A 22,477-nucleotide genomic window follows, 5' to 3' on the forward strand; every position below is an offset into this window, starting at 1 on the left:
TCCTTCAGTTTCCAAAGTCCCTCCCAGCTGGGATGTCCTGGTGGCTTCCCAGGATGCAGGCAGGACAGGAATTCGTGTCCCACGTCTGAGGAAGCTGAGGCTGGGTGGAGAAATGACTTGCCTAAGGTCACACTAGTCATAGTGGACCTGGGATTGGAATGGAGGTTGGTCTGACCCCCATGTTGTCAGTGTGTCTCAGAGCCGGGTTGCCAGACCAGGTACAGTTACTACCTGGCCACCGTGCACAGTCACGCTATCGTCATCTGGCCCCTGTGTCAGCATAGGCCCCATTCTGAGAATGACCGGGGACAGATCCCAGATGGTCTCAGTGGGCTATGGTTCCTGGTGGCAGGGGCCCCATTCAGGCACTCGGCAGTTTTCTGAGCACCTACTATGCACCCAGAACCATTCTCTGCCCTGGGAACATAGCAGCAGTGAGCAAGACCAGTCCTGGCCCTTGTAGGGCCTCTCCTGACTTGGAATACAAGGTCTAACTTGTTACGGCTGCAAGGCTCGGGCAAGACACTCCCAACCACTGAGTCCACTGGCTTATCTGCAAAGCACGGGGATGGTAACACCTCCCCCACAGGGTTGTAGGTGTGGGAGAGGCCTGGTTTCCCCGGGCATTGCCCAACCGTACTCCTCAACCTGCCCACCCCCCAACTCAAATCCAGCTGAAGTCGTTCAGTGACTTGCCCATGGTCTCCCGGGCCAAGTGAGGACCCAACCCAAGCTCTTTCCTGCCCCTTGGGCACTGACTGCTCCTCTGCCAAAGGATCCCACATTGGCCCGGGGCAGAGAAGTCTTAACAGGGCTCCAGGCAACAGATGGGCGGTGAGAAGTGCAGACCCACCCGTCCACTCTGGGCCTGGAGACTAGTCGGGGAAACCAGCTGGGCAGGTGGGACCATCTGTAGAGATGTGGCCACCTGGGCCAGCTCTGGGCTCAAAGGTGAGAGAAGCAGTCTTGGGCGCCATGGACTCTTTGCAGAAATCTGTTTAATGGTTCAGGAATGTGTAGACTCTGGCTCTGCTAAGTTTCCATAAAGGCAACTTTCCCATGTTTTAAAAAATAGATTTGCTATAAAGATTTATGTATCATAAATAGGTAACATGAAAAATTCCCAAATGCAAAATGGCATTGCCTTATTGCAATGCCGAGGCCCTCCCTGCAGCCCCAACAGTCCAGTCCAGCAGGGCTCAGAAGGTCCTTGAGAGCCCCACCCGTGGCAGCCCTCCTGGGGAAGAGTAACTGAATTCAATATGAATTAGGAGCTTCCTCTAGCTCCATGGCTGCCTGCTGGGGTCTGTGTCCTTAAAGCCCTTTTCTGGAAGGACAGGGACCCTCTGGGCGGCCCCACTCCTCCTCCCGGGAGTAGAAAACACCAGCCTTCTCCTTCTTCAGCCCACGTCCCATTAGCCCCACCCAGGCCACAGACCGCCCTGTCCCCGGGGACCTGGTAGCGGCCAGAACACTTCCTGGCCCTCTGATCCCTGCCTCCTCTCCTAAACCCTGGCCTCTGACCTCACCGGCTCCTGCTACTGGGTAATTTATAAACAGAGGGAGAGATAAAGCGGTTTCTCTTCAGCCCCAGAAGGCCTGGGCTGTTGCAGGAGGAAACAAAGGTGGGTTGTGTTCTGTCTCACACAACTTCCCCGTTTTCTCTTACCCAAATCCGGGTCCCCACGTGACAGAAGACTGAGGCCCAGGAGGTAGTGAGGCTCCTGCCTGATGCCTCACTACAGGCAGCCCACCAGCGTGGGGCCCTGAGCACTAGCATTCGTGCCTGTGACTGAAACCCGGAAATGGTCTCTGTTCGAGGCTGCAGGAAATGGCTTCTGCCCAGGAAGAGGGGGAGAAGGAACTCAATCTCGCCAGAGGGTACTATGGGCAAAGGACTAGCTTGGGGTGGGGCCAGTGCTCAGAGGTGTCCAGCTGGGTCATTTGTGGGACTCTGAATGACACGGATAAAAAGGCTGGGTAAGTGGGGGTGGGGGAGGGCAGGAAGGGCACGGCCTGCATAAAGGGTGCTCCTGGGGGACAAGGTGCTGGGAGAAGCCAGGGCACAGCTGTGGAGGCCTCGGACACCTAGATTGAGTATGGGCCATATCCCAAGGGCCCCAGGCACCCTGGAATGGGGAGGGGGCAGCAGCATCAGTTGTGACCTTCTACAAATGCCACTCTGACTGTGGCACGAGGGCGGCTTGGGCTGCACAGGCTAGAGGCCCAGGGGCCAAAGAGGTCCATGAGATGTCCAGGGGATCCTGGGGCCCATCCAGAGCAGGGGCGGCGGGGGGGGAGTATGGAGGCGGGATCCCAGCACTGTGGTGGGGAGGGGAGAGGGAGGGTCCCGGCTAGACCCTATTGGCTGTGGTGCCTGAAGGAGGGATGGCCAGAGACCAATCAGCCCACGTTTCAGACACCTTGGGACGCTGAAGGGAGAAGAGAATCGTGTTGGGGGGTGTTGCTGGGTGAGCCAAGAGGCTGCCAGTGAGGAAACCTCCCCGGCCCAGGCTGGGCCAGCTGCTCCCTGCCCCCTCTCAGCCAGGCCCTTGCAAAGTTTCAGGTCTCCATCCCAGGGGTCTGGAGGAGGAGGGAGATGGCTCATAGAGAGGAAATGAAAGGTCTCCCCACCTTGCCAAAGCCATCCCAGCCCTGAGGCAGAGGAGGGGCAGCAGGTAACAACAGCAGGGGCCCGCACCTATGCTCAGCTGGAACTGTGGCTGCAAGTCAACGATGGGGGTGCAGGCCCAGACCTGTGCTCCAAGATCCCCCACGTTCCTGCCACCGCCCCCCAAAGCAGCAGGCCTCTGGAAGGTCAGGCTTCATGAGATCGCTCTTCCAGCTTGGGCCCTGGTAGACAGCTTAGCTCTGCCCCAAGATCAGCCCTTAGAGGCCATGGTCTGAATGTGTCTCAGTGACAGGCACTTTCTACTTTGGAGGAAGAGCCCAGGCACTGCAATGGAGGGGCCTGGCAGACACCAGCTCTCCCTGCCAGCAGCTGGGCCCCAGGCCCCACTCACCCCATCTCACGGACAAGGCCACTGAGGAAGGAAGCCAAGTGGCCTTCTTGCTCCCAGCTCCCACCCCACCACGGCCACCAGTGGGCTGGCTGCCCTCAGCACAGGACCCTGCTCAGCAGCTCTTGGCCCACCAGGCCAACATCCTTCCCTTTCAGAACCGGGCTCAGACATGCCTGCCTGAAACGGAGTCATCAGCCCTGCTGGTCTCGGTCTCAGCCAGGGAAGCCTTCCATGCCCAAGCCCACAGAATGCCGTGGGTCTGGCTTCTCACTCTGCGGTCAGGCCTGCCTACGAGAAGGGGTGGGACGGTGCAGACCAAAGTGCAGGAAGTGGAAGGCAAGGGAAGTCGGCTGGAGCACCGCCTGGGCCCCGCAAGGCTCTGGGCCGCACCTCCACGATGTGACCTTGCCCACGGCTCTGACAGCAGTTTATTTCCCGGGGCCCTCCACTGAGGGGGCCTAAGGGGCTAGACTGGGCTGACATGGGGGGTCCGGGTAGTACGGGGAGATCACCCACCTCCCCCAGCTCAATCCCTGTGACCCTCTGAGCTACCTGCCGAGTGCAGCCCCAGTGATCCCAGCCCCCACCCGCCTTCTAACCTCAGCACCCTGCACACGTTGAGGCTGGTAAGGCCCAGGATAAAACAGCCGGACCCAGGACTGCTGGGGCATCGCCTTTTTGGTTTGAGAAACCAGAAGCTAGACTGGAAGCAGTTAGGGAGCTGTCGCTCTGAATGTGGCAGGAAGGGCTTCTGCACAGCTAAGACTAAGTGCCCTGAGGGTCCCTCTCAGACCGTAGCCTCAGGGATGCAAGCGTTTACTTTTCCCTTAAGTGTCCACATTCCCACCTCATTCCCCCAACCCCCAAGTTCTGAGAGTCGGTGCTGAAGGAATCAGCTGGTTTTGCAACCTGAGTGGCCACACTTTGGGCCCCAGGCCAGCAGACGGTCCCCGCTGGGCTGTGGGCCATGACCCCATACTTGTGCCGACGAAAACAAGAAGCTACACGGAAAACCAGAAAACTTGAGAGGTCTTGCTAAGGCAGCAGGCCAAGCCCCAAGCTGTCTGTGAGCTTCGAGCTGGCAGTGAAGAAAGGAAGGAAGTTCCCGGCCTGGAAGGAGCTGGGGCTTCCCTGGGGCTGTGCTCAGGAACCGAGTCTGCTGGGCGGGTTGCTCTCACTCGGTACAGAGGCCCTGGAGTGACCTGAAAGAACCCAAGGCACCAGCCACACCCCTGCCGCCTCAGCTGCAGCAAGACTCAAGGTGTGAAATGGTCAGACCCAGTACATGTGCAGCAAGGGAGGCACATCCCGGCCCCTCTCCTGCTGGGATCCACACCGGCAGGCCTGGGCCAGTCCTGGACTGTGAAGAACACAGAGGGGATGGCCACTGGCTGGCAGGTGGGGCCCCACGCCCCACAGGCCAACAGGTCTCCCTCAGAAGGTACCCCGCTGCTTCCTTCATCGAGGGTAGCTTTCCCATCAAGCACCCAGGCCACGGAATGGAGAATTCCAGGGCTTTATCCAGCTGCTCTAGGATCACTGGCACCATGGAGGGCCAGCTCTGGAGGGGTGGGCCTGGCAGGCCAGAGAGAGGAGGTGGGGAGGCCCCTGCCTGCCTGCCCTGCACCCCGGTCAGCAGCCGCAGCCCCAGCTCTCTCCGACGTCCTTGCTATCCAGCTGGATGTGGTCGGTGCCCTTCTCACTGAGCAGAGGGCCGCCGTGCCGCATGACCAGCTCCGTGGCCACCCTCACGAAGGCCTCCTCCACGTTGCTCGAGTCCTTGGCCGACGTCTCGATGGCACACAGGATGTCATAGTGCTCTGCCAGGCTCTGTGCCTCGGCCAGCGGGACCTCCCGGAGCTCGCCGAGGTCCGACTTGTTCCCTGTAGGGAAAGGCCAGGTGCAGCTTGGTGAGGCCCACGGGTGCCAGCCCGCCCTGTCCCACCCGGCGGGGCCAAGCTGAGACACGTCAAGCCGCCCACCGCGCTTGGCCAGCCACCAACGAATACCTTCTGGTGTGGCCCTCCATCTTTTTGGGGGAAGAAAAAAGACCTTCTTTTATTTTAAGGCTCTTAGTCCAGCCTTTAGTCCCTCCTTTTGTTTCTCTTTTTTATCTTTGCCAGAGGCTGGTGTCTTTTATGGCTTCTTCCTGACACATCGGAGCACTCAACTTTGGTGAAAAGAACCTTAGAGCTGCAGGAAACTTCAGCTCCCTTTCGCCTGCTGCGTGACCCTTGGGGAAGTCACTTCATCCCTGGGTCTCGGTTTCCCCAACTGTGATGCCACCTTCAGCACAGGAGGGATCAGATGATACAGTGAACCTGAAAGCAACGGGCACTTGGCAGACGCTCCCTACGAGGGGACGCCAACAAGGAAGTCTCTCACTGCCAATTGTTTCCTTGGCTACAATTTCGTTTGCTTATTATTTAGGCTCTCCTATTCTCATCTGGAATTCTTTCATTGCCTGGAAGACGGGGACTTTGATTATTTTGCTTTGCTGATAGTAAGAGCACAGCCTACCGCCTGACCTGACAGCGCACCTCTGGTTGCTCCTACAAGGTGTCAGCTGTGTCATTATGTTCTAAATAATCTGGTCAACTGCTCCTTGACCCAATTTCTAGAAGAATTTTTTTTTAAGTCTCTAAGCAGTTGACTTTTGTAATGTGGTTATAGGGAGGACACAAAAAAAAGATAACCGCGGGGCCCCTGGGTGGCTCAGTCGGTTGAGCGTCCGACTTCGGCTCAGGTCATGATCTCACAGTCCATGGGTTTGAGCCCCGTGTCGGGCTCTGTGCTGACAGCTCAGCGTCCGGGGCCTGCTTCGGGTTCTGTGTCTCCCTCTCTCTCTGCTCCTCCCCCACTCATGCTCTGTCTCTCAAAAATGAATAAACATTAAAAAAAAATAGATAACCACCTATAAAAACCAAGACTGTCTTCGGTAACCTTACATGCTACAGCAACTAATTTCAATGTGTGGAACTCGTTTGGATCCTGATTTCAACAAAAAGAAGAAAAACAAGTACATGTGATATTTATTAGCAATTATAAATCTGAGCACTCATCAGCCATTTGATTATATTAAGAAAATATCAATATGGGGGGGGTGCCTAGGTGGCTCAGTTGATTAAGCATCTGACTCTTGATTTTGGCTCAGGTCATGATCTGTGGTTCGTGAGTTCGAATCCTGCATTGGGCTCTGGGCTGACAGTGCAGAGCCTTTTTGGGCTTCTCTCTGTCTCCCTCTCTCTCTGCCCCTCCCCTGCTCTCTCTCTCAAAAAATAAATAAACTAAATAATAATAATAAGAAGAAGAAAATATCAATATTTTGTGGATGTGAAAATGGTATTGTTATGTACTTTTTATTAAAGTGTTTGTACCTTTTATAGATTTATGCTGGAATATTGATAAATGAAATAGTTTGGTGTTGGGATTTGTTCCAAAGTAAGACAAGGGAGGGGAAGGGATGAGGGTAGAGAGGAAACTGGCCGTGAATGGCTCATTGCTGAAGCTGGGTACTGGGTATGTGGGGTTCAGTGCACTATTCTATTTTTATACTTGTATAAAATGCTCTATGATAGAATGTTTTATTTTATTTTTTATTTTTTTTAACGTTTATTCATTTTGGAGAGACAGAGACACAGAATGTGAGTGGGGGAAGGGCAGAGAGAGAAGGAGACACAGACTCCCAAGCAGGCTCCAGGCTCTGAGCCATCAGCACAGAGCTCTAGGCAGGGCTTGAACCCTTGAACTGTGAGATCATGACCTGAGCCAAAGTTGGATGCTTAACCGACTGAGCCCCCCAGGCGCCCCAGAATGTTTTATTTTGAATGTTCTGGATAAAAGGGAAGTGTCAGACCAGGTAAGGAGAACCCCACTCCTGGCGGGGGAGCCCAGCTCCACTGAGCGCTCCCATATCCGAGGCCAGACAGGGAACCAAGCACCGCCCTTTCCCCAGGTGGAGCTACGTGCAGCCCCATCTGTACAATCTCATCTTAGAAGAATCTGCCTCTAACAAACGAGAACAAAATTGGGGTGCCTGGGTGGCTCAGTCGGTTAAGCATCCAGCTCTTGACTTCGGCTCAGGTCATGATCTCATGGTTTGTGGGTTCAAACCCCACATCGGGCTCTTTGCTGACAGTGCGGAACCTGCTGGTAATTCTCTCTTTCTCCCTTTCTCTCTGCCCCTCCTCCACTTGTGCATGCAGGTGTGCTCTCTCTCTCTCTCTCTCTCTCTCTCTCAAAATAAAATTTAAGATTCTCTCTCTCTAAATAAATAAGTAGATAAACTTAAAAAAATTAAGATTCTCTCTCTCCCTCTGCCCCTCCCCGGTTGTGTGCATGTGCGTGTGCTCGCTCTCTCTCTCTCTCTCTCTCTCTCAAAAAAAAAAAAGAAAAAAAAAGGAAGAAGAATCCGCCTGACTGTTGGAATGAGGACCCTGGGGACCACAGAAATGGTCCAAAGCGCTTGAGCCCAGGTCTGGGGAGTTTATGTAGGAGGAAAAGGGAAAAATCTCTGCAACAGTGGTTCTCAGTGTGGGGTCTCTGGGCCGCCAACATGGACGTCACCTGCGTCACCTGGGAACTCGTGAGAAATGCACATTCATGGGCCCCACCCAGCCCTCCTGAGTCAGACACGACGCCTGGCATCTGTGCTTTAACAAACCTTCGGAGCGCAAAGGTTTGAGAAGCGCTGCTCTGCGGTGTGGGGGGACAGCATGTCACCAAGGCACCACCAGCAGGACCCCAGTTTCGGATTTATAGGCTCACAGGGTGCGCAAACTGGGACAAGTTATTCCACTTTCCTGAGCTTCGGCTCTAGCCCTGCCAAACCAGGAGGAGCCAGTAGCCAAGGTTATGGGAACTGAATCCAGAGACACACGTGAAGGTTTAACCAGGGCTGACCATGGTGGGGATATGCGGGAAGTAAAAAGCAAATGTTCGCTCCTTTCTCCCTCCCTCCAATTCCAGTTTTGAATATGACTTTGTAAGTGATTGGCAGGATCAGAATTTGCAAGATCACCGTTCAAGCTCAGCCTCTCTCTACGCTCCACCTGCCCTTTGTTTAAAAAGGAGAAAGAGGGGCGCCTGGGTGGCGCAGTCGGTTAAGCGTCCGACTTCAGCTCAGGTCACAATCTCGAGGTCCGGGAGTTCGAGCCCCGCGTCAGGCTCTGGGCTGATGGCTCAGAGCCTGGAGCCTGTTTCCGATTCTCCGTGTCTCCCTCTCTCTGCCCCTCCCCCGTTCATGCTCTGTCTCTCTCTGTCCCAAAAATAAATAAACGTTGAAAAAAAAAAAAAATTTAAAAACAAAAAAAAAGGAGAAAGATGAGGGGTCCCTGGGTGGCTCAGTCGGTTAAGCGTCCAACTTCAGCTCAGGTCATGATCTCACAGTCCGTGGGTTCGAGCCCCGTGTCGGGCTCTGTGCTGACAGCTCAGAGCCTGGAGCCTGCTTTGGATTCTGTGTCTCCCTCTCTCTCTGCCCCTCCCCCATTCGTGCTGTTTCTTTCTCTCTCAAAAATAAATAAACATTAAAAACAATTTTTTTTTTAAAGGAGAAAGACACTAAGACGGAGAGACAGAACCGTGGCCCCGAGGAACCCTGCTGGCCCTGGCCCTGTTCCCCTCAGCTCACCGATCAGCAGCTGCACAATGTTGGAGCCCGCGTACTTCCTCACGTCCTCGATCCAGTGAGGCACGGACAGAAAGGTGCTCCTCTTGGTGATGTCGTAAGCCAGGATGGCCCCGTTGGCACTGCGGTAATAGCTCTGGGTGATGGTGCGGAATCGCTCCTGGCCAGCTGTGTCCCAGATCTGCAGCTAAAGAAATAGGGGGCCTCCCGTGAACCTGGTGGTGTGGCCTAGCACGGGGGATAGGGAGGGCAATCCCACAGACCCATGCCCAAAGCGCTGGTTCCACTGGGCAGGCCACCAGCCCACGCCTTGGCGGGAATCATGCAAGAGGGGCTAGAAGGTGGACAGAGAAGACCCCTGATCCCTCACAAGACAACTCAGTGGCCCAGCTTTGAGGGGGGCAGGAGGATGCAAAGGAAGGTGGGGAGCCCTCATCTCTGCTCTCTAGAGTGCCCAGGGCTCCCCTAAGGCTGGGCTCTCTGCTGTTGGGACACTGAACCAGAAGAGCTCCAGCAGCTCACGGTCCGGAGAGCTGGTTCTGGTATGCTATGATGCTGGCTGTGTGTGCATGTCCTGTGCCTTCCCCTCTCTGGGCCCGTAAACACACTACTACACCCAGCCACGTGGAAAGCTCCTCCAGCATTAGGGTTCTCTACTTCTGCCTCGGTGATGCCTGGTGGCAGTGACGGCCTGGGGGAAGCAGTGGATGGAGTCCTCTGGCGGGGCCTTTATCACCTGCTGGCCCAGCTTGGCCAAAGGCAAGGAACTTGGGGTCTTTCCTTGCCCATGTTTTCACTTAACTAACACCCATCAGTGCCCACTGCCAAGTCTTCCTGCACCCTGGCCATGGACGAGAGGTGCCTGTGTAGCGGGAGCTTCCCTACTTTCTGGAGAAGCAATAGTCTGGCATTCCCAGATAGGGCAGGGGGAGGGCCTGAACCCGGGGTAGACCTTGGACCTTCACTGTGCCGGGGCTGGGAGGCTGCGCACTCTGGGTGGAGGTCACCAGCTCTGCAACTGGGAGAGATGGAATGCAGGCAGGCATCTGAGGAGGCAGATGGCAGGGCTCTTGGGGGCTCAGGACTTGCCTTCTCTGCTCCACAGATCACAGGTTCTTGGGGCTCTCTGAAGATGAACACGAGCCTTGGGTCTCCACCAAGCTCTGGGTCCATCCATTTTCCTTTGCTGGCACAAGCATTCTGGGGACCTCTTTATCTAGTTCTCAAGGTATTGGGAGGCCCCCTAGTCCATCCGGGGTAGGGAAAAACCCCAGAGGCCTCAGACTGTTCCTGAGGGCAGGGCTTCAGGCCCTGGTACCATGGAGGTGAGCACCTCTTCCCTCGGCCCCACAGAGAGAAGTTCAAGAGTTAACAAACTCAGCCACAACATGCCAAATGAGACCCTCCTGTCCCAAGACCTCCTATTTACTCAACTATGAAAGGTTCCAAGGAAATCAGGTATCTGCTTGCTTACGCATGATGGGGGGGGAGGGGGGGGCGAAGCGAAAGGCATGAAGTCTGGCAATACACAAATCTGGAATCCAGTTGACCAAGAAACTCATCCCCATACCCCAGAGAGAGCGCATGACACAAAAGACAAAGGACAAACACAGGAAAAAAAAGTGACCTGGACGAAACAAAAGCTAGGCAGAAGCAAATTTTTGTTTATCAAAAACAAACACCGGTATTTTCAGAGATAGGAAAAGATCCACAAAACAATAATAGAATACTATTTTTTTTAAGTTGTGGGAGTATTCAGGGAAAAAAAAGAGCTTTTGACTATTAAAAATATATCAGTGAAAAATACAACCTAAGGGCTGGAAGATAAAGTTGAAGAAATCCCTCCAAAATAAAGAAATACAAAGAAATAAGAAGAAATAAGAAGAGTAAGAGGGCAAAAACTGTAGAGCCAGCCCAAGAGGTCTAATATCGAGATAGTAAGCATTTCAGAAGGAAAAGAACAGTGGGACGCCTGGTGGCTCAGTCCGTTGAGCATTGGACTTTGGCTCAGGTCATGATCTCATGGTTTGTGAGTTTGAGCCCCGTGTCGGGCTCTGTGCTAAGCCCTCAGAGCCTGGAGGCTGCTTCGGATTCTGTGTCTCCTTCTCTCTCTGCTCCTCCCCTGCTCATGCTCGGTCTCTCAAAAATAAATGTTAAAAATTAAAAAAAAAAAAAAAAAAAAAAAGACTAAAAAAAAAAAAGAAAAAGAACAGTAAAATCAAGGGGAGGAAATCAAAGAAAGACTTCAAGAAAACTCCCTCTGAGAGTTCAAAGGGCCCACTGAACATAACACACAATGGAAGAAAACAGACCCCCCCCCACACACACACACTGTGTGGGAATTCCACAATGGGGTAGGGGAAAGTGCTAAAAGCTTCCAGAAAGAAAAAAAAAAAAAAGAAAAGAAAAGAGGTATTAAGGTTAAAGTTTCATAAAAATCCACATGGCATTAGATATCCAATGAAAAATGCCTAGGGGCGCCAGGGTGGCTTAGTCCTTTAAGCGTCTGACTTCAGCTTAGGTCATGATCTCATGGTTCACGGGTTCAAGCCCCACGTCAGGCTCTGTGCTGACGGCTCGGAGCCTGGAGCCTGCCTCGGATTCTGCGTCTCCCTCTCTCTCTGCCCCTCCCTGTTCACGCTCTATCTCTGTCTCTCTCAAAAATAAATAAACAGTAAAAAAATTATTGTTTCTTGTAATTTCCTTATAAGACAACTGGCCAGAAAATGATAAATAAGGACTGTAAAGTGGGATTTCTAATGTGTAAGAAATAAAAAAGCAGGACAATAATAGCAGACACAAAAAAGGAAAGCAGATACATGAAATCATCCTGTTGTAAGGTGACTACACTTGTGCGGTGTCAGATGTGAAGTGAAAAATGAGAAGGGTTCAGTGCCAGTTGTAACATATGAAGTGATACAAAACTGTAAAGAGACTTTATAAGTTAAGGACGCCCTAACTTATCATTGGCCCTATATCAACTAGTAAGAGAAACAGCAAGTCAGTAGAGGAAATAACCTGGTATTTAAAAAAAAAAATTTTTTTTTAATTTATTTTCAGAGAGAGAGGGAGGTGTGCAAGCAGGGGAGGGGCAGAGAGAGAGGGAGAGAGAGAATCCCAAGCAGGCTCTGTGCTGTCGGCATAGAGCCCAACGAGAGGCACCTTAAATATAAAGACACAAATAGGTAGCCTATAAAAAACCGAAACATATAATAAAATACATTTAAGAAGTGAGGGTAAGAAAGTATATGAATGACAGTTATAGTGATATCAAAGGCTTCCAGACCAAGAATTGCAAGAGATAAAGAGACACTTTGGGGCACGTGGGTGGCATCTCTTGGTATCGGCTCAGGTCATGATCTCACAATGTGGGATCGAGCCCCATGTTGGGCTCTGCACAGAGTATAAAGCCTGCTTGTGATTCTCTCTCCCCCCCACCCCTCTGTGCCTCTCCTACTCAGACTTACTCCCCAACCCCCTCTCAAAATAATGATACTACATATGTATCTACCTAATTACAGAGTTTTAAATCCCATGAAGTTAAAACTGATAAAACTAAAGGGAGAAACAAATCCACAACTATCGTTGGAGATTTAATACCTCTCTCTCAGGAATTGATAGAATAAACAGAGAAAAAAAAAATCAGTGTTGGGTAAAGAACATCTAAACCACACTATTGATCAAATTGGTATTTCCAGAACACCACACCCAACACGGCAGAACTGCCCCTTTTTTTTTCAAGTGGACCCAGCATATTCACCAAGATAAACCATATACATACACTGGGCCTCAAGTAAGTCTCAGGAAATTTCAAGAATGGAATTCTTATAGAGTAGTACTCTCACCACAAAAACAAACAAACAAAAACCTAAAATAGAAATCAAGAAAGCTCTGAGAGAGATTTCTTCAAGAAGACAGAACTGAGGGAAGGTCATATACTGAGAGGCAGGGTTTACGGTATGTTGGACAGATGGGGAGGACAGCTATCCCAGTTAGGATCTCCCCTACTTGCAGAGATGAATTAATGGTAAAAACACAGACACGTAAGCAAAACCAAGATGACAGTCCTTCCAGGAAGAACTGGTGGGACGTGGCCAACGAAAGATCAGTGAACAACTCTTAGTAATATAATCATCACCCTTAGTTGAACAATTCCTTCAACAATTTCTTTAAAAAAAAATTTTTTTTAATGTTTATTTATTTTTGAGAGAGAGAGAAAGCAGAGTGTGAGCAGGAGCAGGGAGGGGCAGAGAGAGGGGGGAGACACAGAACTTGAAGCAGGCTCCAGGCTCCAAGCTGTTGGCCCAGAGCCTGACACGGAGCTCGAACTCACAAACCGTGAGATCATGACCTGAGCTGAAGTCAGACGCTCAACCGACTGAGCCACCCAGGCGCCCCCCTTCAACCATTTCAACAAGAAAATACTAGAGATACCGGGGCCAACCAAACAGATGCGATTTGCTGTCCTCAAGCTTACAGTTTGGTGCAGGAGACAAATGCTAAGTAAGATCATAAGTAATAAGGGTTTATAATTATTATAAAATATATTTATTTATACATAAATATCTATAATATAAATACTATCAATTATAAAGTAAATAATAAAAATAGTAAGTATGGTAGCTAGTGATCAGATGGGAAAAAATGAGCAGGGAAAGAAATTATGAGGCAAGGCGAGGAATGGAGATTTAGATAGGACAACCACACAAGACCTCATTGTTCGTAAAGATCTGGAGAAAGGTAGCTACCAGTGCAGATGTATGGGAGAGAAATATTTCGGGGAGAGAGAACAAGTGCAAAGGCCCTGAAGCAGAGACAAAGCAAGCAAGACGATGGGTGTGTTTGGCACAGAATACAAAGGGAGAGAGTAGTCAGGGATGACCGGGGCGGGGAGGGGGGACCAGATCACACAGTGGCTTCCAGACCACAGCAAGAACTTTTGGCCTTCACTCTGAGTGAAGGTGGGAAGCCGTGGGAGTTTAGAGCCAATCATATTTACTTTCTAACAGGATCGCTCTGACTGCCGCCCGGAGAAGAGATCAAAAGAGATCCAGGACAGAAATGGGGAGACCAGTTAGGAGGCAAGGGCCATCATCCAGGTGAAAGACAGCGGTTGGACCAGGGTGGTGAGCACCCTGTGGTTACCACAGCGAAGGTGGAGAGAAAGGAACAAGTTCAGAATACGTTCTGAGAACAGTGCTGAAAGGAACATACTGCTGATCTAATCACTATCGCCACACCACTCTACTGGGAGGATGCGGAGTGTGTACGTGTGTGATGGGGGCTGGGGAGGCACTGAGAGTTAGTTAACTCTCACCTTCTGAAGTCAGAAGTCAACAGACTACGTGTGTAACTGGGGGAGGCGGAGGCAGGTAGCAATGTAAGCAAAATAAATAGAAAAACCCCATCAACTGAAAAGAGCTCGAAGGGGTTACCCCCAGAGGCTGCGGGTGGCCGTATCAGGAGACCTTTTTGTACCGCGCCTTGTTGAACCAGACGACTCTTTCAACCATACACAAGTACAACTCTGATAAAAATAAAAACTAAATTAAAAACCAACAAAATAGCTACAGGTCAAGGTATCTGGGTCAACCAATTGGTGAAATTTGGGTGGCAATGGAGGAGGTATTTCTGGAAAGTAGGTCCTTCCCATGACTGGCAATATTCTCATCCTCTCCCACATTAGAGGAAGGGAAGGAAAAGAGCAGTGTCAGCGCTCTTGGGGTCCGACCGACCCGACTCTGTCACTTTCCAGCACGGTTATCTCTGGGCTACAACTGAATTCAGTTTCTCATCTGTTCCAAAAAAAAAAAAAAAAAAGAAAGAAAAAAAAAAAAAAAAGGTCCAGTAAGGACCACATGACAGATTCAGTGTGCACAATGCCTAACACAGAGAAGGTGCTGGATAAATGCAGCCACTTAACAACATTTGCGTAGCTATTTACAATTTTTGGCTGGTGTTTTTAATATACACAAAGGAGATTTAATGCAAAAGGTAGGATACATGAAATGCCCAAAGGAAAACCTACTGGGCTGTGGGCATGGGCCAACCACTTGTTCATCTAACGTGTGCTGAGTTTCTGCCATGTGCCAGCCCTTGCTCTAGGAACTGGAGATACTGCAGGGAACAAAACAAACACAGGGTTCACATCGCAGCAAAAGGAGAGACAGGAATGCAGACAGGATCCTTGCAGAGAAGGGTAACGAGCACTCTGAAGAGGATACAGGTAATAGGAGAGACTCCCTGGGACAGGGGCCTCCTCGCGTGGTCACAGAAGGGGGCATTCGAGCTGAGGCCTGATGATGAGAAGCCAATCATGGGGACAGTGTTCGGGCAGAGGGAACAGCGCAACAGTGTCCAGAAGGACAAAGCTCTCCGTGTTGGGAGATACAGAAAGGGCAGTGTGGCCAGACGGCAGTGAAAAGGGACATGGAAGGAGACACGGTCAGAGGCAGACTGAAGCCAGAACGTGTGGGATCTTATGGGCCAATGTCAAGGGCAGGTTTTATTTTTATCGCGATGGGAAGCCACTGGAGATGGTCTGCAGCAGGGAAATACACATTAGACATCTCTTCCATCCCACCTGGGAGTCTCTCCGATTCTAGCCAGGGGCGGGGGTGGGGCGGTGCTGCACAAACCACCAAGCCTTCATGCCTTCGTGACACACATGTGAGAAGGCCTCACCAACCCTATGGATCAACCCTTGGCCAATAGGGAGCAAGGGATGTCCGGCCAGATCAAGCCCTGTCTGCCCATGGCAGCGACCAACTTGAGGATGCGGCCTTGTAACATGTCCTTCCTCCTCTGTTTCCCCCTCTCCAGTTGCCAAAACAAACGAGCTGCGGAGCAAACCCTTGTCTCAGGCCGTTTTCCAGAGGGAGCCCAGGCTAAGACGAGAAGCACTCTTGATTGATGTCTGTGAAGTACATCTGGGCTGCTGAGCGCGGCACGGTCCTGCCGTGGGATCGCAGAGGAGGTTTTAGTTGAGGAGGCTCAATCTCTAGGCCCAAATGCCCTCTGTGTTCCAGAAGAGGTGCGAGAAGCCAAACCAGGGGAGGCCCTGCTTTCCCAGCAGCCAAGTGAAGCTACTCTGCCGGAGCCCCAGGTTTGCCATTAGGCAGCGCCCCGAGGGGGTCTGGGTGAAAAGTTTAATGAGCGTGATCAGCCACCTCAGCTCCTCAAGAGACATGAAGGTGAGGAGGCAGGCAAGCACGCCAGCCCCATCCTGAACCTTCCATCGGAGAGGATGATGCAGACTCTACTTCTCAGAAGTGACAGCAGAATCCACTGCATGGATGCTGTGCGGTCCTGGGGCAGGCGTGCAGGCCACCTCACCAGGTCCCCAACAGAGCCTGCAGGCAGAGACTACCAGCCCAAGGCACAGAGCAGAAAGGCAGGCTCTGACAGCCCCCATGATTGGCTGAGGCATGTGAGCATCGTGCTAGGCCCACGCCAGTCTGGCTGTCTGGCTGTCTGTCTGCTTACCTCCTTGCTCTCCACCCTCAGCAGGGACCTGGGTGAGCAGGAATCATGGACACGGAGTCCTTCATTGCTCCGTGCCCTCCACACCTGTTGTCACCAAGCCTTACACGGGGCCACTGCGGATGGCCTCAAACCCGCCCCAGGCTTCCTCCTGCACTGCGGTCCATTCTCTACCCCACAGCCAACGTGGAGCCACTAAAACAGTATTAAGAATCTCGTCGCTCCTCTGTTCTCCTCCCCGGAAAGGCCTAAAGGTCCTGCAGCATGGACCTTACTCGCCTCCACAGAACTTCCCTTGGGGCCGTATTTGCTCCTGGCTGATCCCTGAGCACTCCGAGGTCTCTATACCAAGCCCCTGGCCCTTGATGTTCCCCTTCCTGAAGTGTTCTTCTCCCAGACTGGTGCACGATTGGCACCACCCTTCATTTCCAGCCTGCTTTCAAGTACCAACTCCACTCACAGCTATTTCACAACCACCCTTTCTTAAAAGAGCAGTCCGTCCTGTCCCCTCACCCCAATTTACTTTTCCTCCGCAGATCTTTTTATCTATTTTTAAGTTTATTTATTTTGAAAAGGAGAGAGAGAAAGCCAGGAGAGGGGCAGAGAGAGAGAGAGAGAGAGAGAGAGAGAGAGAGAGAATCCCAAGCTGTCAGTGCAGAGCTCAATGCAAGGCTCAAACTCATGAACTGTGAGATCATGTCCTGACCCGAAACCAAGAGTCAGACTCTTAACCGGCTGAGCCTTCTGGCATGAAGAAGGTCCTCGATTAATACATGCTGGGCGGATGAGCACCCTGTCTGCCCTTAAAGCCTTGTCACCCTGCCCTGCCAGGTCTCCATCTAGCAGATTGGGCTCCAGGGCCTGGCTTAGGAAAGCTAACCGTGGAGTTAGCTTGGAACCCTACCCCAAGTCCATAATCAGCCTGAAGCCAAGAGAACATCTGCCAAGTTGAAACTACTACCCCACTCACCGGAAGTCCTCTGCACACACGCTCACTTGACAGATAGGGACTTTGTCCTGTGGGTTAGGTCTCAGCCTGCCCTCCCTCACTCTCCCACCTCCCACCTGGCACACTGCCAGCCTCTCCTACCTTCCCCAGCCAGGCCTCCACATCTTACATTCAACTTCAGGGGAAACTTTCGGGGCTGCTGACATCTGGAGTGACATTCAGAAGCATCTGCTAGGCACAGAGGGCAGGAGGGCGGCCCAGTTAGGATGGAGAAGGGCTCCCAAAGCATGTACATTCAGAAGAGGGAGGCTGCCCCCACTCCCACTCAGCAGGGGTCAGTCAGGTAAGTTTCAAATGGGCAAGGGGTAGGGATTCCAAGGCTGCAAGAGTCCTGGGTTTCATCAGGTCCTTCTTCCACCCTGGTGACAGGAGGGCTCGGGCACACTGATCACAGCCTCAGTGGGGGGAAGCAGTCTCAGGATGAGGGATGACGCTTATTTTCTCTCCTAAGCTCCAGGTGTAATGAGTCCTAGTTTACAGTGTCCCTCTGAGTCACTAGGGACGACACCTTTATCTTCCTTTTCTAGGATAGATGGCATTCATCTTGACCTTTTGGTGAACTCCTACCTAACCTTCAAGACCCCAGATCAGAAGTCATCTGATTAGCAGAGCTCTCCCTGACACACAGGCCTAGGCCCCAGCCCAGAGGGGAATTCATTCTTCTTTCCTTCCTGGCTCCCTAGCATCCTGGTTCTTGCTTCTGTAACAGCACCCACGGCAGACTGTGTTCAACATTTCATTCAAATGTCCCAAACGAAGGTGCCCTGGGGGCCAGGCAAGGAACATAAAATGCAGCAAGACTGAGGCGCCTGGGTGAGTCAGTCAGTAAAGCGTCTGACTCTTGGTTTCGGCTCAGGTCATGATCTCAGGGTTTCAAGAGGTGGAGCCCTGTGTTGGGCTCCGCGCTCAGAGCGCAGAGCCTGCTTGGGATCCTCTGTCTCCCTCTCTGTCTATGCCTCCACCATTCACCATCTCCGTCTCTCAAAATAAAGAACTAAAAAAAAAAAAAAAAAAAAAAAGTAGCAAGACAACAGAAAAGGAAATCTTGCCTAAAGCAAATCCAAAAAAAAAAAAAAAAACCACAAAAAAAACCTAACAAATGACCATTCTGTAGGCACACACACACACACAAAAACAGGTTTCTTAGTGGGAACTGGCCTAGGGCTGTCTGTCTGGGGCTCTAGGTCTGTAAGTCTGTCTGTTGCCATCAAGAATAGGCTCTAGGGGAACGTAGGTGGCTCAGTCATTTCAGTGTCCAACTCTTGATTTCAGCTCAGGTCATGATCTCAATGGGTTGTGGGTTCAAACCCTGCATTGGGCTCCATGCTGAAAGTTCAGGGCCTACCTGAGATTTTCTTTCTTTCTCTTTCTCTTTCTCTTTCTCTCTCTCTCTCTCTCTCTCTGCCCCTCCCCTGCTCGCTCGTGCTCTCTCAAAATAAATAAACTTAGAAAAAAAAAAAAAAGAATGGGCTCTTGAGGGGAGAGACCCCATCTATTCTTTGTGTTACCAGCAACCTGGCACAGACCCAGGTACTCAACAATAAAGGAAGCTTTCTGAAGACAAGTCCTGGTAGTTGGGCCAGTGAGAGGGGACAAGAGGGGGACAACAGGCCCAGTGGGGCTAAAGCTGCTTTCCAGGGATCTGTGCCGGGTGTCCCCAAGGAGTGAGTTCACATGTGCCCCAGTGGAAAATCAGTTCTGCTCATTAGGTTAAAAGCACTGCCAGTGGTTGAGTTCCCAAAACCTATGTCTAGCACTGTCTCCTCCAGTGGAAAGAGAAGATTTTATTTGAATAGTCTTTCTCCTGCATGACGGAACAGACAACGAAAGTTCCTTGCTACTTCATAGTAGAAAAGGACCCTGGGAAAATGAGTTCTCAGGACAAAACTCTGAAAACTGGTCAGACTGACCCAAATACGAGTTCCTGAGTTATTTTTCATCATGTCTTGGGATGTGGGGAGTCAAACCGGGAGGTGGAGTCTGCAGGCCACTCCTCCAGCCAGCTGCTGTCACTTCTGCCCCAGTCCTTCAAGGAAGAGGGTGGCCTGGGGCTTGCCAACCAGCCACGATTGAGACACGGGTGTGCCATCAGGAGCGACAGTGACGTGCTGCCAAACGTCCAGTATGCTAGCTGAAGACAGGCAGCAGGAGGGCAGACACCGAGTGAGGGAGACAAGGGCGAGACAGGGAAGGGCAAGCAACGTGGCCCTGAACACAGACGGCTCCTCTGTGGCGGGCAGTGAGCGCTGGGGACGGACTCCTCAGTCCAGATTCCTCCTGCCCCCTAAACACAGCTGCTCCAGGTCCCAGCGTCACAGATTTCTCGTCCCCGGTCACAACGCAGCCCTCCTCGGCAGGTTATCCGCAGTCTGAGGTCAAAGAGCCATCAGGACTCTCGGGTTCCCGTTCTCCATCCGCCGAGGGGCCAAGGATGGTTCAGTAGCTTCCTGGAGTCGGTATTTCCTCACCAGGATCTTGGGAGGAGCAGCGACCAGCCCCGCTCTGCAGGGCTGCGGGGGGCACGGGGCGCAGGAGGGGTTCTAACGTGCTTCGAAAACATCAGGCACCACCAGTGTTACTGCTCACATCTGCCAGTCCATCTCATCCTCACGACAGCTCTAGAAGGTTTATGACTTTCTACACCAGGGGTCGAAGGGTCACAGGGAAGCCGTTGGCAGAAGAGTCTGGTCTGATTCTAAAACCCCATGACCTTTACTGTGTATGGCTCCTCCACAAACCTTAAATGTTTTGTTTGGGTTTGTTTTGTTTTCTTTCTTCCAAGAAACCTCACTGATGATTCATACCTCCTGCAGGAATCAGTCAAACCCCTTCCTGAACAGTTTGCATGGGGAAAAGGCACGACGTGGGAAAAAGACCAGAGCCTCTGACCAATGAGTCCTGCCTCGGTCACTAGCAAAGGGCCACTGGCTCCCCAGGGACGCCCCTCCTCCTTCTCACAGGGAAGCGGAGACCATCCAGCACAATCCAAGCCCTTCCCCCCACCCGTCCCCCTTCCCTGCTGCCACCAAACTGCACTCACAGGCCCTTTGAGGTGCTGTGGGGAAACAGAGAGGGACCTGACCCAAGCAGGGCGCCAGGAGGCCCCCCCACCTGATTCAGTGATCAGGCAGTCCCCCGCTAGGCCAGGAAGAGCCCATAACAAACAGGGTGGGCTGCTGGCTCCCTGTGGCAACAACCCATGCCTCCCAGGAAAGGCCGAGAACAAGCAACGGCAGCATTCCTAAAGCCACGGCCACAAGCTCAGACTCTCTGGGTAAACGGTCTGGTAAACCCTCACTGCCTCAACAGTAATTCCCTTAAGCCCACCGCTTCTCTTTTTCCAAACTTCCTCAGCAGCAAGGACCCAACCCACAGAAGGGTTGTATGCCATACGTCCCAAACTGAGCTATGCCTTCCCTCAAGGTGTCCCTCCAGTGTCCTGCCACTAGGGTTAATGGAGAGTGCACCAAGAAGGGATACCTGCTCGGCCTTGACCCCTTGGGCGCCCCTCCACTCAGCCACAGCTGATCGTGCCTCCCGCCCGCATCAATCCTGAGGGACAAACAGTGGGTCTTCCAGAGAACGCTTCCCACGGCCCTCAGGACACCGTTGACACGCCTTCTATGTTCAGAAGTCTGGTCTTGAGCCCCCTCCTTACGCTCATCCCTGCCCCCACCCCAACACACTCGAGCCACTTTGGACTTGGACGAACACCCACACTTCCTCTCCCACACCTCCATGGCTTTGTGCATATGTGGCTCTGGTAGCAAAGCCCCTTCTCTCTTTCCTCAATGGGACACTGACTTATCTTCCAGGGCCTACCTAAGCTCGAAACTCCCTGCCTCTGCAACCCTGGGAGGAGGCGGACTGCTGCCTCCTCTGTGGCCCTATGGCACTCAGCCAACACCCCTAGGACAGCCATGGCAACCACAGGGCCCTGCTTTGTGGGAACAGTCCTAATTTTCTTTTCTTCTTCTTCTTTTTTTAAATATGTATTTATTTTGGGGGGAGCGCTAGCAGGGGAGGCTCAGAGAGAGGGGGACAGAGGATCTGAAGAGGGCTCTGTGCTGACAGCAGCGAGCCCAATGTGGGGCTCGAACTCACGAACCGGGGGACCATGACCTGAGCTGAAGTCAGAGGCTCAACCGACTGGGCCACCCAGGCATCCCGGTCCTAATTTTCCATATTCGATCTTGTGGCCACAATAAATACACACATACTTACTTGTCAGGCCACATGCTCCAATTCTGGGTTCAGAAACTGGGCAGCAACATTCACAGCACTGCACGCTAGCTATGTTTACATATCTGTTGCCCCAACCAGATGTGAGCTCCTAAAGAACAGGAACTGTCTCTTATTCCCCTTTTTTTCTCTTCAGAGCTTAGAACGGTGCCTGGGGAAAGAGGAGGTAGTTACAGAATGGATGGATAACCCATGAATGAGTCTCCATTTAATGATCTCCCCGATATGCAGTTGGTGTCTCAGGGTGTCAGACGGTAAATTCTACCAACAACTGTAATTAAGCCGGGCAGAGTACCTTCTAAAGGTTAGGCATTTTTCCCTTTCAATCCCATTTCATCCTGTCTGCTGCTCCAGGCAGAAAAGGCCAGGTCAAAGCCATGGCTCTGAAGTGATCCCCCAAGAAACAAGCTAGGAGCAAAAAGAAATCGGGGCGCCTGGGTGGCGCAGTTGGCTAAGCGTCCGACTTCAGCCAGGTCACGATCTCGCGGTCCGTGAGTTCGAGCCCCGCGTCAGGCTCTGGGTTGATGGCTCAGAGCCTGGAGCCTGTTTCCGATTCTGTGTCTCCCTCTCTCTCTGCCCCTCCCCCGTTCATGCTCTGTCTCTCTCTGTCCCAAAAATAAATAAACGTTGAAAAAAATAAATAAAATAAAAAAAAAAAAAATCTTTTAACAATAAACGTGAACAGAGAAATCTGGCAGACACTCCCCTCACCAAGTGATCAAAGAAGGCATCAGTACCAGGGGGTAACCTGGCACCCGGTACTGCCTGCCGTGGTGCAAATGGGCAGCACACAACATTACCTATGATTCATTCTTGCCCAAACCACCCCACCAGAGCCAAAGTGAGCCTCTAACCCAATCTCCAGTTTACAGGAAATACAGGAGACAAAGGGACAAGTCCAAAGACGCCCCGAGGAAACCACAAGACAAATCCAGGGAGCGAATCTTAAAAAAGAAAAAAGAAAAAAAAAAAAAAATCAGTATCATTGAAAAAAAAAAAAAAAGTCATTTAAAAAAAAAAAGGTAGCAAGGTGTTGTTCTGGACCAAGCCTGTACTAGACTCTGGTTCAAAGAGGAAACACACTATAAAAGACAT

General features: G+C 51.8%; 1 protein-coding gene across 2 annotated transcripts in view; it reads right to left on the reverse strand.

The window, feature by feature from the left end:
* Positions 1-978: 978 nt before the first annotated feature.
* RAB43 (RAB43, member RAS oncogene family) overlaps positions 979-22,477 on the reverse strand; it is a 33,764-nt gene continuing 12,265 nt past the window's right edge. Inside the window, exons 1-3 of one of the 2 annotated variants that reach the window (XM_043588251.1) lie at positions 9,739-9,964; positions 8,653-8,836; positions 979-4,906 (exon numbers count right to left, since the gene is read on the reverse strand). In XM_043588251.1, coding sequence (XP_043444186.1) covers positions 4,656-4,906; positions 8,653-8,836; positions 9,739-9,822 — 519 coding nt within the window. In that variant the 5' untranslated portion in view covers positions 9,823-9,964 and the 3' untranslated portion in view covers positions 979-4,655. Of the gene's footprint in view, positions 4,907-8,652; positions 8,837-9,738; positions 9,965-22,477 lie in introns of those variants that run through there. The other variant, XM_043588252.1, reaches the window with a different exon arrangement.

The sequence above is a fragment of the Prionailurus bengalensis genome, chromosome A2 (genome assembly GCF_016509475.1).
Source record: "Prionailurus bengalensis isolate Pbe53 chromosome A2, Fcat_Pben_1.1_paternal_pri, whole genome shotgun sequence".
NCBI lineage: Eukaryota > Metazoa > Chordata > Mammalia > Carnivora > Felidae > Prionailurus > Prionailurus bengalensis.